General features: G+C 38.9%; 1 protein-coding gene across 1 annotated transcript in view; it reads left to right on the top strand.

Annotated features, from left to right (window-relative positions):
* Positions 1–967: 967 nt before the first annotated feature.
* Positions 968–16,513, top strand: part of APBB1IP (amyloid beta (A4) precursor protein-binding, family B, member 1 interacting protein) — a 49,465-nt gene continuing 33,919 nt past the window's right edge. The window contains exons 1-6 of the mRNA XM_009890560.1: positions 968–1,041; positions 4,216–4,303; positions 6,061–6,353; positions 9,299–9,376; positions 11,690–11,849; positions 15,503–15,624. Of these exons, the coding sequence (XP_009888862.1) occupies positions 970–1,041; positions 4,216–4,303; positions 6,061–6,353; positions 9,299–9,376; positions 11,690–11,849; positions 15,503–15,624 (813 nt within the window). The 5' untranslated portion in view covers positions 968–969. The remainder of the gene's footprint in view (positions 1,042–4,215; positions 4,304–6,060; positions 6,354–9,298; positions 9,377–11,689; positions 11,850–15,502; positions 15,625–16,513) is intronic.

Below are 16,513 nucleotides of genomic sequence, written 5' to 3' on the forward strand. Positions count from 1 at the left end.
TTTTTACCCTTTCTTAAATGAGGTGCCACCAGCATCACTGATGGACTCAGCTTTGTCCAGCACCAAGTCCATCTTGGAGCCAGCTGGAACTACTGTCTCTCAGACATGAGGGCAGCTCCTGGTGTGTTCTCACAGAAGCCACCCCTGCAGTCTTGTCGTCCCCGCCCCCGCCAAAACCATGCCACATAAAGCCAATACAGGTGCACACAGACCCAGTGAACCAACAGGACACCCTTTTACACTACTTCTCTCCTTGCAAAGGAACAAATTTATGAGAAAGAGGAAGAGAATTATTACAGAAGCTGTACCTCTGCAGTATCTCAGCACCACCAGTGTGTGGTGGTGTCCTCACAACCCCGTATCTTGCAACAAGAGCCACCATCAGTTTTCCATGTCTCAGTGCTCTCCCTCAGATGTCATGAGGTTAGATAAGACTGGAATTCTCTTAGTGCGCTAGTATTTCAAAGAAAATAGGGAGAAATATGGAGATTAAACGTTGGTCATCTACCTAACCATAACCAGGTCCTGCACAGGTAATGCCCAGTAAACTCCTGTTGCGTTAGTCATCTAAGCCAAAGAAAGAAAGCTTCGGGATGAAGCATTCAGGAATTTCTCAACCTCTAACTTTGTTTCCCTTTCCATCTCTCACTAGCTACGTTTCTTTGATGTTTAAGATAAAACCATGGTTTATTAGCTAGTCCTATGAAATGGAAATAATACAAGGAGGTTGTTGGATCTCCTAATGAGTGTAGAGCCCAAGTGTGTGTTTAAGCATATACAGGATTGAGATTCTCATCTTTTAGTAGTTATTTCTAGACTATGGATGGAGGTTTTTGCAAGTCATGAATAGTTGTTTTAAAGTTAATTTGAAACACAATATAAAGAAAATTGCATATCCTCTGTTTTTGACTGGCTTTGAAGCGAACTTGTAATGATTCCTTGTCTATGGATTTTTTTTTTTTCTTTCAGATGGAGCAAACATGTGATGATATAGATGAGATGTTCAGCAATTTACTTGGGGAGATGGACATGCTGACCCAGGTAAATAAATACCAAGATTAGAAAAATAGCTATTATGTGTTAGAGAAAAGAGGCAGCTCTTATGCATTCTTCATGTACTTCCACTCTGAATAAATACACATACGTTATTTTGAAAAACCTTCAACTAAATTTCTGTGCTTGACGTTTAAAACAAATGGCCTGAAGAATAAGGTAATATCAGTGCAGCCTAGATCATTAAAGAGGGCTAACTGCTTATGAAAGATGCTGGCTCCAAAAAAAGCAAATAAGCAATTTATATTCCTCTGGACTCAGTCCCAAGAAAGTGAAAGATTCTGTCAAAACAGGAAGAGTTTGAGTCAGAATTTTCAGGTATGAATGCTTTGCATACATGGGTAAATGGGATGTAGCCTGAGTGTCAAATGCAAGCTCTGGAAATGAAAGCAACATTTTTAATATATGCGTAAGTGTAGTCTTTAGCTATGTCAAAATACTAAGTTACAGCTAGGGTGGCATTCAAGAATTTATAGACACATTATTGCCAGTGCAGAATACGCTTTTGAGAGGAAACTATAAAACAGCATGAGCCTATTTCTAAAGCTATAGTCATGGCATACTTCCTGCAAAACCTGATGAAAGAAGAATTTTTATATAAAGAAAACCCCACCACAAAGTCAAGAAATTTGTTGTATTTTAATAAATGCATGCTTGAAAACACTTAAACTGTTGTCTTGGATTCTGTGCAAGTTTGATTGCTTACAGCCTCTGTTTTGAGGGGTCTTTCCTCTTGGTGAATCCCAGTGCTTGCCAAATTAAATAGCAATAATTTTGAGCCACAGAATACGAACTGTGCTTAAACTGTGTGAAAGCCAAGATTTCACATGACATTCTTAGCTGTCAAATCACAATACTTTGCCCCTTGGTAGCCTTTCTGCTTTTTAAAGGCTTTTTGTAACTGTGCTTATTTATTTTTTATATATATTTATGTAGGTATGTATATAAAGAGGGAGGTGTTTAGAGTAATTTCATTTCATTATTATGCCTTGAAAATTAACAAAAGACTGCTTGTGATAAACTTTACCACCTTAGATTGGACACGGCACTGAGTGTAGGTGATGGCAAGAGAGTGAGCCTCTTTCTCCATTGATCAGTGCAGTACTGGGTGGGACATGTTCCTAAGATGGAGGCCGACTCCTCCTCCTCTCTGGAGTGCTGGCATCGTCCCTTACCTCAGCATTGTATGGGAGAAGGAGACAGGCATGTCTGAAAGTGTGAAGACTTTCAGTTAACACACTTGCGTCTGTTAATTCCTTTAGAGTCTTAATTTCCAAAATGAGACTGCAGATAGTTTTTCACCTTTTTTCACTGATCTGTCTGTTCCTAAAGTAAATGGTAGAAGCACACAGACATGCTTTCACATTGCATAACAAGGCTGAAGAATAAATGCAAACTCAGATTTGGGCTGTTCTGGTATTTCTGTGTACTTCATTTCAAACTTTTTTTAGCATTTCCGTTGTTTTCTCTTTAACTTCCCTTTGCATGTACTTTCATATTTTTTTTCTGCACTTTTATGGCTATTATGAAATGTTATGACTTCTTGTTATATTAGTAATGAAAGTATTTCCTTTATGCTCTTACAGTCTGTTTCATCAATACATTTTTTGCCCTCCCTTTTTCTTTTTTTTTTTTTTTTTTTTTTTTTTTTTTTTTTTTGACACAGAAACGGTGTTTAGAGCTATCACTGCTTTGGTTTCCAGCTCTATATAACTTCAGAAGAAACCAGTATGTCCTGGGTGGGAAATAGGTGAAAAGAGCTGCCAAGAAAAACATTTACATTAATTTTCATGGAAAACGCCTGTCATTTTCAGGCAAACCTAAAAAAAGTAAATGCTTCTGGTACAAATGGAGTAGGACCACTGATAAACCAACATCTCACAGGGATGTATGAACAAGGGTTTAGCTTGTAGTATATATATGAAGTAATCCTTCCATTCTACACAGTGTTGGTACGACCTCAACAGGGAAACTGTGTCCAGTGTTAGCACTGCATTTTGAGGAGAAGGACGGTCAGCTGGAGAAAATGCAGAGGAAGGCAATGGGAATGATGAGAAGGAAAAGAAACACGACCTATGAGAAAATATTATACAAGGTTGTTTAGTCTAGAGAAGAGGAGACTGATAATGATCTTAAAATATATCAAAGGCAATATCAGAGCAGAAGGATGTACTTGGTTCCTCATGTCCACAGACAGTAGGACAACAAGGAATGGGGGACAACAGGGAATGGTCTTCAGCTGCAGCAAAGGAAGTTTAGGATGAGCATCACAAGAAAAGTTTGATGGCAGGAGTAGTGATCTCGGATGGTGAAGCAGTGGAACAGGTTGCCAGAGGTGATGATGGAATTTATCTAATAGGAAGCTTTTTAAATCAGGTTAAGTATACATTTTTCAGGTGTGACCCAGGTATAACTGACCTGCCTTAGGACAGGTGCATGGTCTAGACAGACCTTTGAAATTCCTTCCAGTCTTGTCTACAGTGTTTGCTTATTAGAGCTATCACCTTCCCAGCTGTGGAAGGGAGAATGTATCTTTTTCCATCTCCACTGTATGCACTTTTCCTAACTTGTGAAGCACTGGTTCCCTGCCTGCTTCCTAAACTGCAAGCCACAAGCTAGGAATTCTCTATTTAACCATGCAGATTTACCATTTACATTGCAAACGGCAGCATGTTTTGTTGTTTGTCATGTTTGTGTTTTTTATGCAAACAGGTGAGAAAGCAACAGCTAGGTTACATTTATATTAGTACAGAAAGCACTCTGGAGCAAATGGCACTGCATAGCTCAAATGTGTACACAGCTAACCCCTTTCAACACCCTTCCCCTGCCCCCCTTCAAAAAAACCACCAAAACCTAAAAATCGGTCTAGCCTCTGCTGTTCCCACACCAAACCCAAATGTTGCAGTTGTCATGGGTCAACATTGTATTGAGAAGCATACAAACCATTAAACACTTGGCATGATTGTGAGTCAGTGCTCGAACCCTTGTCTTCGCCCTCTTTAGTTTACCAGTCTAGGCATAATCCAGAAACTGTGTGTGTCATTCTGTTCCTTGAAGAAGAATTGATTTCATTAGACAAATTCAAGTAATTGATTTACCAATGTTAATGTCTGTAATAGTAATTATGTCATCAGGTGTCTTTTTTTTCTTCTACCTTAACAGAGTTTAGGAGTGGAGACTGTACAACCTCCATCACCTAAAGTGTCCAACAATGAATTTAGCTTTACAGTTGGTTTTAAAGATTTAAACGGTAAGTAGCTGAATTGAGTGCTTCATGCTTTTTATGCTTATTTGAAATACCTCACAGCAACAAATGAGAAGAAAAAACTTTAAACACCCTTGATCAGAAAAAAAACCACAACAAAAACCCCCAAAAAACATGTTTTGCTGGAGGGAGAGGTATATTTGTGTGTCTCAATTTAGGAAACTTAAAGGGCCAAAATTTTTTTTTAAAGGAACATTGCTCAGTCTTATGTAGGAGTCAAACTTTTTAAAATGTCTGAGTATAGAGAAAAACAAAAATGAGAAGTCCCCCAAATTACTTAAAAAAGGTTGCATTTTAGAAAGTTAAGATTTAACTTAATAGAAGATGAAGTTCCTCAGTGTGAGGTCAGAGCTGCATAAGCGTTTTTGTCCAGTGGAAGTGTTGGCTTCAGCTGCTTCCACTTTACATTGCTTATTCTCATTCTGGTTTGCACTGTCACTTCTGCATGTACAGCTGCTTGTTGAGGCTGTGTGATGAATCAAAAGAGGGATTTTATCCTTTGGTTTTGTTTGTGGTTTTTTTTCTGTTTACTGGGGGCTGATTGTTTTGCATTTGCCTGATTTGGTTGTAACCTGTGTTTTTGTCCCAAAACCAGTTCACTATTAAGCTACATAATGCCTTTACCAGCAAAGTGGGTAAAGGTATGTAAACAGAGAGGATCATAAGCTTACTTTCCCACTGAAAGGAAAAGCTTATGAAAATACTCTATTAGTATAACAGGTAAAGCAGAGTAAACTGAGACAGTGTAGTGACATGTTCATGCTTACCTTGATGAATGATCTGTTCTTTGTTGGGCTATATTAGCATTTTTGAGTATCTAGTTCAGTGTTTTCCATCTCTTGCCAAAATCCCACTTAAAGCTTTCCCAATTTATGATATTTTATTTTTTTTGTAACTGGCCTCTTCAAAGAGATTTAAACCACTGAATCTGTTGGCACTTAAAGAACCCCTCTCCTAGAAAACTAAATCATCCCTACAGGATGATATTCCACAGGATCTCTTATACCATGGCTAATTCAAACAACTAAAGAAGTAGTTGCATATGAAGTTCCAGTATAGGATTTTGTCTTATACTCTGACAGAGTAGAAGACAGAAAGCCAAAGTTACAATATTTCTATCTTGTTGATAAGATGCTTTTGAATACAGACTGTTTTGTTTGTTCTTTGCTTAAAGGATACTCAAACCCCTTCATATTACTTGAGGTATGTCACAGATGTTGATCAAACAATTACTGATGTTCTACAAATAATACCATACAATTTCTTGTATCTTAGAACTCTCTGATTCTGCTTCCTGTTAATTTTGGACTTGTAGAATAGTAGTAATATATGAAGATATTATTGATATAGGCCTCGGTTACATGGTTTGTTGTGTGCTATACCAAAACTTGCTAAGAATTTATGTACGTACTTAAGACAAGTAAACAGCCTAATGAGAGCTAATGGAATTTCTTGCATCCATATCACTAAGCATGTGGCCCAGAAACCTTGCTGGATCACGGCCAGGTTTCGTAACATCATAAGGGCCTGGGACTGTATCACTGAAAGTGAAGCTTCCTGTCCTGTTTAATTTGTATGCAATAGAGTTCCTTGTACTCTGAACTTCAGTATGACCAGATTAATGGCTATTCCTAAAACATGTTTGTTTCTTCAGTCCATTTAAAATGTTGTTTCCTTTCCCATAACCCTTATATCTTACAGTAACCATCCTTTCTGCAATTTAATCTCCAGAGAATTTACAGAATCCCTCAGTGCCCTAGAGGACAAAGACCTGGATGCTTTAATGGCTGACCTTGTAGCAGACATAAATGATGTTGAACAGAGAACTTTACAAGCCCAGAAAACAACTTCTGACAACCAGAAAAGTACAGTCACTCAGCCTTCAACAGGCTTGGATAGTGACATTTATTCTAAATCAAGTCCGTATGTTACCATTACTGGACGGTTTGAGGATGACTTGCCCCCTCCACCTTCACACCCTGATTTAGACCTTCCACCACCACCACCTCCACCTCCTCCTGAGCCGCTCACCCAGGTAAGCCTGGATGGAACCTGTTCCAAGTGTTCAATAGTTCTTGTAATTTTGCAAGGGGTATTTGGTATTGGAACAACAGGGGATATCATTGGCATAAACATCTTGGGAAGGTTCTGCAATGATGAAACATGCATGAACTGTGGCATGAGAGTTTTTTCTGTTGTTGTGGGCTCAGCAGTCTCTGCCTTTTCCTTGACCTATTCCCCACTCCTTCGTCTTTATAATCATCATTTTGATAGCCTAAGACAAGCATAAATCATTGCAAACAGTTTACTGTAATGGAAAACTTGTCACTGATTTTTTTTTAATAAGCGCTGATGAGTTAATACCTTCTCATAGAGAACTTGGCTTTGGCATCAGTGCAAAGCACAGTCAAAGATCCCACTATTTTGTGAAGATATCACTGTGTTCATTCATTGCAGTCCGTGCTATTTGTGCTGATGAGATGGTTCTGTGGATGTTTTCCCTATCCATCCCTGGCCTAACTGATTTCTTGCAAAAGGAAAAGCTGTTCCATTGTGTAAAACACAATGTTTGCTAGGAGACTGGGTGCAAGGCTGAGCACAAGAAGTACCTCTCGTAATCCCAACACAGAATCGCTCTGCTCTTCCTGGTCTTGTCTTTGAAGGGAAGTAATGAAGACCATCTGCGATATGGGACAAATACTCTTTACTTAGGAGGTGCCAAAGTTGTCAGTAGGTACTATATATAAACAATTAGCTTACCTGTACACTAAAATTTCAGACTCATCACAACCTCCTCCATGTTTGTGTTTCTTGCAGAGCTGTTTTAACAGCTGAAATCAAATGTGGTATTTCTAATAAAAGCATTAGAAGCTGATTTCCTTGACATGAGGTTGTGGAGAGGTAGATAATGTAAGAATTCTGCCCTGTCACAGCCCTGTGGGGAGAATATGTGTATTAGAAGAGTGATACAACCCAAAAAACATGCATCTGAAATCATGAAAGATCTAAAAGTATCTCTTTCAGTATTCATATGCATAGTAACTATGATGGAGAGAAGATGTTTACATTTAGGGAATGGAAAGATTTTAGGGAATGTGAAAGGTGCTCTGTCAGCCCATGTAGAACTGTACCAGTCAGTTTTGCTTAAAACCATGGGCAATTCATTGCAGTTTAAAAATACGCGGAAACTGAATATGAATCACCTCAACATCACTGCTGTCCCTGTGTTTAGCATCATACAGGAGACATATTTAGTGAAAGGAACAGAAAATTTGGTAGGAAGAGGATCTTTCTGATTCTACAAAAAGCGATTCACAGATAAAGCTTCATTTGGTGCATAGGACCTTTCAGTGCTGTTTGAAGAGTGAAAGTCATAAAAGTGGGAGGAACTTTTTCTGTATTTCAAAGATAATAGTTAACTTCCTGTCTTAAAGGAATATGAATATTTGCAAAAACAGCAGCTAGGCAGCTTCAGAAGCTGAAGTCTTGTATTTAACTAGTGTAATTGATATAGAAGAGATGCTATCAAGATAAGTTCTATCATTGTCCTACAAACATGTCCTCATCTTGATTCAGACTCATGACCTTTAAGGAAGTACCGGGCTACTTAACAGTCTAGTTTGGAAGCTGAGGAAGCATGGCCTGGGAGGGTAGCTGGTTAGGTGGGCTGAGATTGGCCAGACTCAAGGGGTAGTAATCAATGGTTTGTTGGCTGGTAACAAGTGGGATCAATGCTGACACTTGTATTCTTTAACTTTCTCATCTGTGACCTGAGTGATGACATAAAAAATCACCTGCAGATATGCTGAAGGTGTTTTTAATTAAGGGCACTGACTGACAAGATGAATGGCAGAACTTCAGTGCAGGGGGACCTTGTAACACAAAATCCTACCCCTTTAAAACAAAGGAAACTGTGAAAGTGAGAGAGCGCAACAGGGACAGTAAAAATCAGCAAACAGGTAAGAAAGCAAAGACAAGACAGTTTTCGTTAGAGGCAGTAGGGGTTTAAAGTTGGAAAGAAACAGAACCCTCCAGTAGTACTAACGGTCCAAGGCAGTCCCAGGAACCACAGTTACTTGCTGTCCAAAATGTACTTTTCCCATTTTGTAAGTGACTGGGGGAGACTACTGGAAGATAGATGGCAAAAAGAAACAGTCACAATCTATACACCAGTCACAGAGGCAACAGTAGGCACTGGCATCTGGTACGTGTACCTAAAACTCTCCGTGGCTGGGGATCCAGTCGTCTTGGATCACAAACCTCACTGATACCGAGAGGGGCACGTATTGACACAGTTGCTTTGTAAAGCAAGAGCCAGGTGATACTAAGATTTTTAGGAATCTTACTGTGGCATTCAGCAAAAGCTGGAATGAACTTGAGTTCTCTATCTAACTGTGTCTGTGTTAATATGAATAGGTCCATTACTAGAATAAAAAGCCATGATGTCCTCTGATTTAAGGAGGTGTTCCTCCCAGAAAGTACGCATGCAGTAAAAGCTTCTATGTGGCAAGGGAAAGAATTCAAGTAAATGAACGCACTTAACAGAAAGTCTAGAATAATAAGTGGTATAATTACAAGCCAAGTTTTCAGTAAGATCCTAAAAACTCTAGTTCTCTAACCCTATTGAGAGGCGAGTGTTCTTTCAAGTGGCTGTATCCACAGTGCTGTATCGTTCAGGCTAGATCTTCCTTCATCTTCTCTTTTGTATCATCTGTAACCCATATGGAAACAGAATAGTCCAAATAGAGTTTGAGGAACAGATCATTTAAGAGCTGTATGACTGGGCAACAAAAGGAAGCGCTGGACTTGTAAATCAAAGCTTTGGCTCAAGGAAAGCTGGGGTTTCCCTGTAACTAAGAAGTTTCCCATAACAAGCTTTATGTTCTGGATATAAGTAACAAGAAGCAGTTCCTTTCGAGTAAACATAAATTGCTGACCTTACTTAGCAAGAAGTATACCGAATATCTTGTGTCTTTTCAGGAAGAACGAGAGGCACAGGCTAAAGCTGACAAGATTAAACTTGCATTGGAGAAACTGAAGGAAGCCAAAGTTAAAAAGGTGAGCCTTAAAATAGTGAAATGCTACTGTAACAGCTACCAGCTAAGTATCTATTATCATTCTTCTCAAAAATAAAGTTCTTAGTAAAATTGTTAGGCTTTTTCATATTTTGTCTGTAACTTGAGACACCTAAAGATATCCAGTGGAGCTGTCTTGTCATCCACCTGAAGAGAAGTCTCTGGGAGAATGCAACCTCTGAGGGACTGATGTTTAAAGAGGACTTGGAAGGCTCTGCCTCTTTTTTTTCCAATGTTGGGGCAAAGACCACTGTTCTGATAGGTTGCTTTAGAGAAAGTGGAGTGTACATAAAAATGTTGCTTACTTACGCTGTGCTGATTCCGGAAGTATTAAACTTTTCTTCTACAGTGAATGTGGATTTAGCTAATCCCAATTAAATTAATGAGGGTCTCCTTGCTAAATCTTTTCACAGTAATGTATAAGGATAATAGAAATTATTTTAGAGCAACAGATTAGAAAGCTTCCAGCTAGTGTCTGCACAGTGCTGCAGTGTGTCATGTAATTATGCCCACTCATCCTAAGCTAGTGTTCCAGCTGAACTCAACAGAAGCTGCAGATGTTCAGTAATTCTGAAAAATGGGTGTGGAGAAAAAACAGTCATGACCTTTCAGTCTTGCTCAAATAGGAGATGGGAGGTACTGGAGATCAGAGTCTGCAGAGCTTCCCAGAAGAATTGAAGCTTCCAATAAATTTGGGGGTGTCCAGGCTTGAGACGGTTCCCACAGAACACTTTACGTTCATGTACAAATTCTACTTCTGAGAGAATGTTTCGGGAGGATTTCACCAATGTTGTCTTTGGAAAGCTCTATAACTGAACTTATGACTGCTCATTGGTCACCCTCTTTTCCTTGCAATGTTAGCAATTCTCCTTTGGGAGGAAATGTTTTTTTTTTAAGACTTTTTTTTTTTTTTTTCCCCCCACCCTGAGTATTTGGAACCGACTGGTAGAAGTAAGGCTAAATCTTCTTGTGGCTATGTCACTATAATTAAATTACTATGTCATTCTTGAATTCTAAATTGACTAAAAAATTGTCAAGAAAACTGGTGTTCTCCTGTTTACTGAAAGAGGGGGGCAGAAGCCAGGGAGGATGGTGAAAAGTGAACTCACAGCCCTGGACTTCAGGAGAGCAGACTTTGGCTTCTTCAAAGATCTGCTTGGAAAAGTCCCATGGGATAAGGCCCTGGAGGAAAGAGGGGCCCAAGAAAGCTGGTTAATATTCAAGGATGACCTTTTCCAAGCTCAAGAGAGTTCCATCCGAATGAATGAAGGGCCACAAAGATGATTAAGGAACTGGAGCATCTCTCCTATAAGGAAGAATGAGGGAGCTGGGAGAGTTCAGCCTGGGGAAGAGAAGGTTCACAGGGGATCTTAACAATATCTAGAAATATCTGAAGGGAGGGTGCAAAGAGGACAGAACCAGGCTTTTTTCAGTGGTGCCCAGTGACAGGACTAAAGGCAATGGGCACAAACTGAATCACAGGAGATTCTATCTGAACATCAGGAAACACTTTTTCACTGTGAGTGTGGCTGGGCACTGGCACAGCTTGTCCAGGGAGGTTGTGGAGTCTCCCTTCTTGGAGATGCTCAAAAGACAAATTTTCTTCTCTTTCCAAAACTACTGGAGCATTTTAAGTACTTCCCTTATAATGTATTTGCAGTTCTTTATCACATTTTATGTACTTCAGCATTTTCTTTGTTCCTATCTGAAAAAAGTGCACCCTGTTCGTCTTTTAACAATTACTTCATAGTATGAAGAATAGTGAGTGTCCTAGCTTAACTTGGTCAATATAAGTAACTCACCCATTTGCTTATTGATGGGTGTTGGACTACTGCCCATCTTAGTACAATCTGATTTCAGGTTAGTCTGTTGGCATGGCAAAATTCGTCCATTCTTTTTGTCATTTAAAACTAAACTTTTCGTGTTTCTAGCTTGCATTAAGGACACTCTGTCCTTTTGTACTTGATTTCCCTATCAAGCATTTTCCTTAATTGCACATCTAGTAGATTTAGAGAAGAGATTAACTTCTGCTTTTTCTCCATAGCAATTTCACCTTTCCTGAAGTCATGCACAGGACACGGTTCAATTTCCTTTTCTGAGAAAAGGTCTTTAGTTTGGTGGCGATATAATGTGAAAGCTTCCAAGCTGTTTTATTCCCTCAGCTCAGTATGGGACAGGGTGCCTTTGAATCAGTAATAACCTTCAGCCTTAATCTTTCTTATCTGTGTTAGCAGATTCAAACTAGCCTTTTACTTGCTTCTGAAATTAACTGACTCTTCTATGACTCTGTATTCAGCTTGTTGTCAAGGTGCACATGTACGATAACAGCACAAAGTCACTAATGGTGGATGAGCGTCAGGTGACACGGGATGTTTTAGACAATCTCTTTGAGAAAACCCATTGCGACTGCAACGTTGACTGGTGTCTGTATGAAATGTACCCAGAGCTACAAATTGGTAAGTGGCGTAGTGACAGAGCTTATAGCAAATAGACATAGCGTAATAATCTTGAAAAGATAATTAATAACATTTCTCCTTCCCATGTGTCTACTAGATAATTAATAACATTTCTCCTGCCCATGTGTCTACTGGTGTTGGAACATTGCAGTCTCCGAGGTGAGGGATGCTGCAAGAATGTACTTGGGCTGTTCTTGCTGTAGAAGTGACGCTTCCGTTTGTTCGTGCTGTAAGCTGCAGAAGGGTCCTTGCCCACCACCGTTTCCATTATTCTGTTTTACACAAAATGAAGGGGCCATGTGAGTTTCACTGTGTTTGGCACGGTAGTGACAGACCTAAACACACCAATATTCAACTCTACTCTTTGAAGAGAGGATGCAGTACTGCAGTGCTGTCAGCAGGCTGTTACATACTGGCCAAACAAATGTTGTCGTTAAAGAAGACTGTCTGAGAAACATTTCAGTAATTTCTAATGCTTTTCACTTGTGATGGTAATTTTATTAAGTGTAGTTGTGAACAGGATATTGCTGTCTGGGGCTGCAGCTCTGCTTCTGGTACCTTGTGATTTAGGAAGTAACTAACCTGGTCTCCAGGTCCCTCGGAAACAGCTGTGCAAAACTTACTTATTGTTTGGTGCAACTTAATGAGTTTTGTTTCAAAAAGGCTTCAAGGTCTGATTAAGAATAGAATATTCTCTGATTGTGCGTTATTTCAGAATCTTTTTATTGTCCAGGCTGCAAAGGTACTCACATCAAAAGGAAAAGGAGGTTGCATTTGACCTAGAGAAACGGGAAATTGTCAAAAAGTGTTTAGCATTCTCAGTTTACAGATTCCTGGCAGAGATGTCAAAATGCACAAAGAAAATTAAATATCAATGTTGCATTTTAAAAGAGCCCCTGGAATAATCATCCTGCTAAACTGAAACAAAGAAATGTAAAAATAGTTGGAAAAAGCCTGACTGTTCATGTGCAAGGAGATACTCATCTGCTTGTAAGAATGGTGGAGACATTAACTGCCAATCTGTTCTTTCTACTCCATTAATATGATACATGAAGCAATGTTGCAGCGTTCTTTTGTACCTGCTTACATTAGCTAAGGAAAGACTGGAAAAAGCCATTAGACCCTAGAAATGTCACAAACGTCACTTTGAATAGTTTTAGAGTGTTTTCTTGTCTTGGAAAGTTGGTCCCTCTGGTCTAGTGTGATTTGGACGAACATTTCTGAGTGTTAGGATGACAGCATATAAACAGATTGTTTTCTGAATCTCTATAATCATTACAAAGAATGTACTTGTGTTTCTTCGTAATCTGGATAGACATTTTGAATTCTCCATTGCACAATTAAAACTGAAAGCATCAGGGAGATCGTATGCTACAAACATTGGGGTTAATGGTTAGACTTTTTTTTTTTGTTGTTGTAAGTCAAAATTACTTGTGTTACTTTTGTTCTAGCTAATGCTAGGTGCTTTGGGTTAGGGTTAGGGCTAGGGTATTGGTATAGTAAGGGATTACTCTCATGAATAAGAACTATTTTAAAAGCCAGGACAGAAGAAGAGTAGGAAAGGAAATAAATCAGTAGTTAGTTACGGTAAAAAGGAAGTCTATGGCCTCCTGATGCAGAGGTCTATTGCCAGGTCCAAATCAGCTGGGAATGGACCCTTTTTGTTTGCAGAAGGGAATTTCGATATGGATGGCATGGTACATATTCTTTCTTCTGCTTCCAGTGCACAGTGACATGCAGTTTGTTTTGATTTTGAACAAAAATATATGAACTATTCTTTGTTCTTGTTATTATACTTCTTGGCAATTCTAGATACCTCTATTACTATCAGCTAGCTTAGAAGACAGGCTTTCTTGCAATTGCCAATTCTGCCTGCTTTCCATGTTAGTATTCAAGAGAATAAAATTGTGTTTACTTTAAGAAATAAATCTGAGCAGTAAATACTTCAGGCTGAACTGAAAGTCTAAGCTAATTTTATATCAGAAGATCCTTGACAGAGTATCTTATATATACTGTTACTTTGAAAGATGATCATTGCAAATAAAATAAACTACAGTTTTAGATTAATTGCATGTTAAATGTCACAAATAATCTCCATAATGAGATGGTGATATAACGCTGGGCTGTACATGGCAGCATGTATTTTGCAATAAAGAATATTTCTTTATAATAGGCATCCAGTTTTAACTTTTTTTTGGTAACAGTAATTATAAAAAAATACCCTCCTGAGGATGGTAAGATCATACCTTTTATACAAGAAAAGGCTGGTACTGGAAATGAATGAACAGAATTATATGTGGCAGAAAAAGTATATGTGGCAGAAATTAATGTTAAATAACTAATGTTATGACCTGAGAATTATTTTACGCCTATGCTGAACTATAAGATACTATTTACCCTTCAAACTGTTACTTAGGTTTTGTATAGTGCTTTATATTTCCAGTGCATTGCAGAAGTATCAGTTGCTAAACGAGAAGTGTTACGGTGCTTGTGCTGTTAAAAGTTACTGTGTACATGTGAACTGGCTGTGAAGCTAATCTTGTTTTGTGAATTTAATTAATTCACAAAATTTAGTTTTCATGGGATATACTGAACCCTTGTCAAAAGTAAAAAGAAGTGTTAAAGAAAGCCTACAAAATGTATGCTCTGTTACCTCCTCTTATACTAGGCAAATCTAGGCCATTGAAAGATGTGATCGCCACAGACCACTGAAACGGGAGTACAGCTGTTCCCAGGGAATTGCCAAAATCATACTGAAAATTGGAGCTGGGTGAATTCCCTGCCCCAGTGATGTATTTGTAGAAAAATGGGGGTTGGGTCCTTCCAAAATTACGTGTTAAATTACGCTCAATTCCTTTTACTTCCAAAGTGAGTTTATGTGACTGTTCAGCTACTTTACACAAGTGAAACCGCAGAAGAAGAGATTGGAGTTACCTAACCTCAGCATACCCTGTGGCTTTCCTGGGTGAGGATCTGGGTTCAGATCAGCTCAGGAAGGGAGAGAACTGACACTAGATCTCCCACATCTCTGGTGAAGTTTTTAACGACAGAGATACTCATGAAACAGTGTATCTTCACATCAGTTCTCTGTCTTCCTATTTCCTCTGTTTTGCTATTTCTGTTTTTACATACAGTTGCTTGTAACAAAACATTTTATTTTCAGTGCAAATAATTCTTCCTGCTAAGCAATTTTTCATTTGTTCTGATAAGTAAAAAGAGAAGGAAATAAGTTTTTACTATTCTTTTTCAATTCAGTAGCCGCACTGAATATATAACCCCCGCCAATCATACTGCAAATCTTAAAAAACAAAAGCAAGCAAAAGCGGAAAGCCGTTACATGGGTGTAACTGTTTAGTCCTAGTGGGTCACTGTTACCATCCTTTGCAGTCTTCGGTCAACAGCACAGAGATGCAGGAGGAATCCAGGAGCATGCAAGAGCTATGTAAGACATCTTCTGTAGCGGATTTGCCCTTCCACATGACACTATTTTCATGTGGTTTTGCTCCCTTCTGTGCAGTGGAAAAGACTGCTGGGCTGTCCAGCTCTTGAGCAAACATCAGACAATAATTACATTCTTACACAGGAATTTCTGCAGCCTCAGGAGAGGGGAGAGAGAGTTTGAGTGTCTTACATTACCTTTTCTGTCTCTCCAGAAAGGTTTTTTGAAGACCATGAAAATGTTGTTGAAGTGTTATCAGACTGGACTCGAGACACTGAGAATAAGATTCTGTTTTTGGAAAAAAGTGAAAAATATGCTTTATTTAAAAATCCTCAGGTAAGCTAATGTGGTATTTGGATAAGAGTCTAAAATGATGTCATTTAGTCTGTATGCTGCCTATTGCATTACTAATTTGCTTTCAGCTCTGTCAGTTTGGAATTAGAGAAAGCAAAACTTGTACTTTCAACAAAAAAAACCCCAAAATGTTGAATGCAAGGATTTTAAAATTAGTGCTTTCTGTTCTTTTCTGATACTGATTTTAAGTCCTGTCCCCAGTGGTGAAAAATGAAGCATGTAGTTCTCCACTGGTACAAGCTGTTGCTTAGGTACAGCTCTCGGAACTGGGGTGAGATGGCACACCTGTAAAAACCTGGCCTTTGTCATTACTACAGTTTCTCCACTATTTCTACTGGTGAAAATCAACATTTCCCTGAAGGTCCAGTTTTTGCCACTTGTACACGAAACTTCATAAAGAGTATGCTGAGTACTACAGAGAGTTTATCTGAGAGTTTATTCCTTTAGACTGGGGAGAAACATTGGGTGAACAGTAACTTCTGCACACTAACTTTGCAAAAAGAGGGTTTGCACACTGAATTGTGTCAAATTATTCAGGATAGGTGTATACCCAAGTGGTTTATTTCTTGTGATATGTGGTCAAAACCATATTTACGAACACCCTAGCACATCTAGTTGATGCATTCTGGGGCACTAGATCTTTTCCCCTTGTCTGTTAGCTCACTGAGCATCTGGTTTGTTCCCAAGGGCAGCAAGAGAAAAAAGAGCAATTCGGCATTGCCGAAAAAATGAGTCAAATGTATAATTTGGCAGCAAATCTCACCAAGCTGCTCATTAGGAAGTTTGTTTTTAGAATGAGCCAGTGTTTCAAATAAAACCTGCAGAGGGGAGGTTTGCTTCATTGACATAACAAGTATCCACAGTTAGGGAA

The sequence above is a fragment of the Charadrius vociferus genome, unplaced genomic scaffold, assembly GCF_000708025.1.
Source record: "Charadrius vociferus isolate BGI_N301 unplaced genomic scaffold, ASM70802v2 scaffold1038, whole genome shotgun sequence".
Lineage (NCBI taxonomy): Eukaryota > Metazoa > Chordata > Aves > Charadriiformes > Charadriidae > Charadrius > Charadrius vociferus.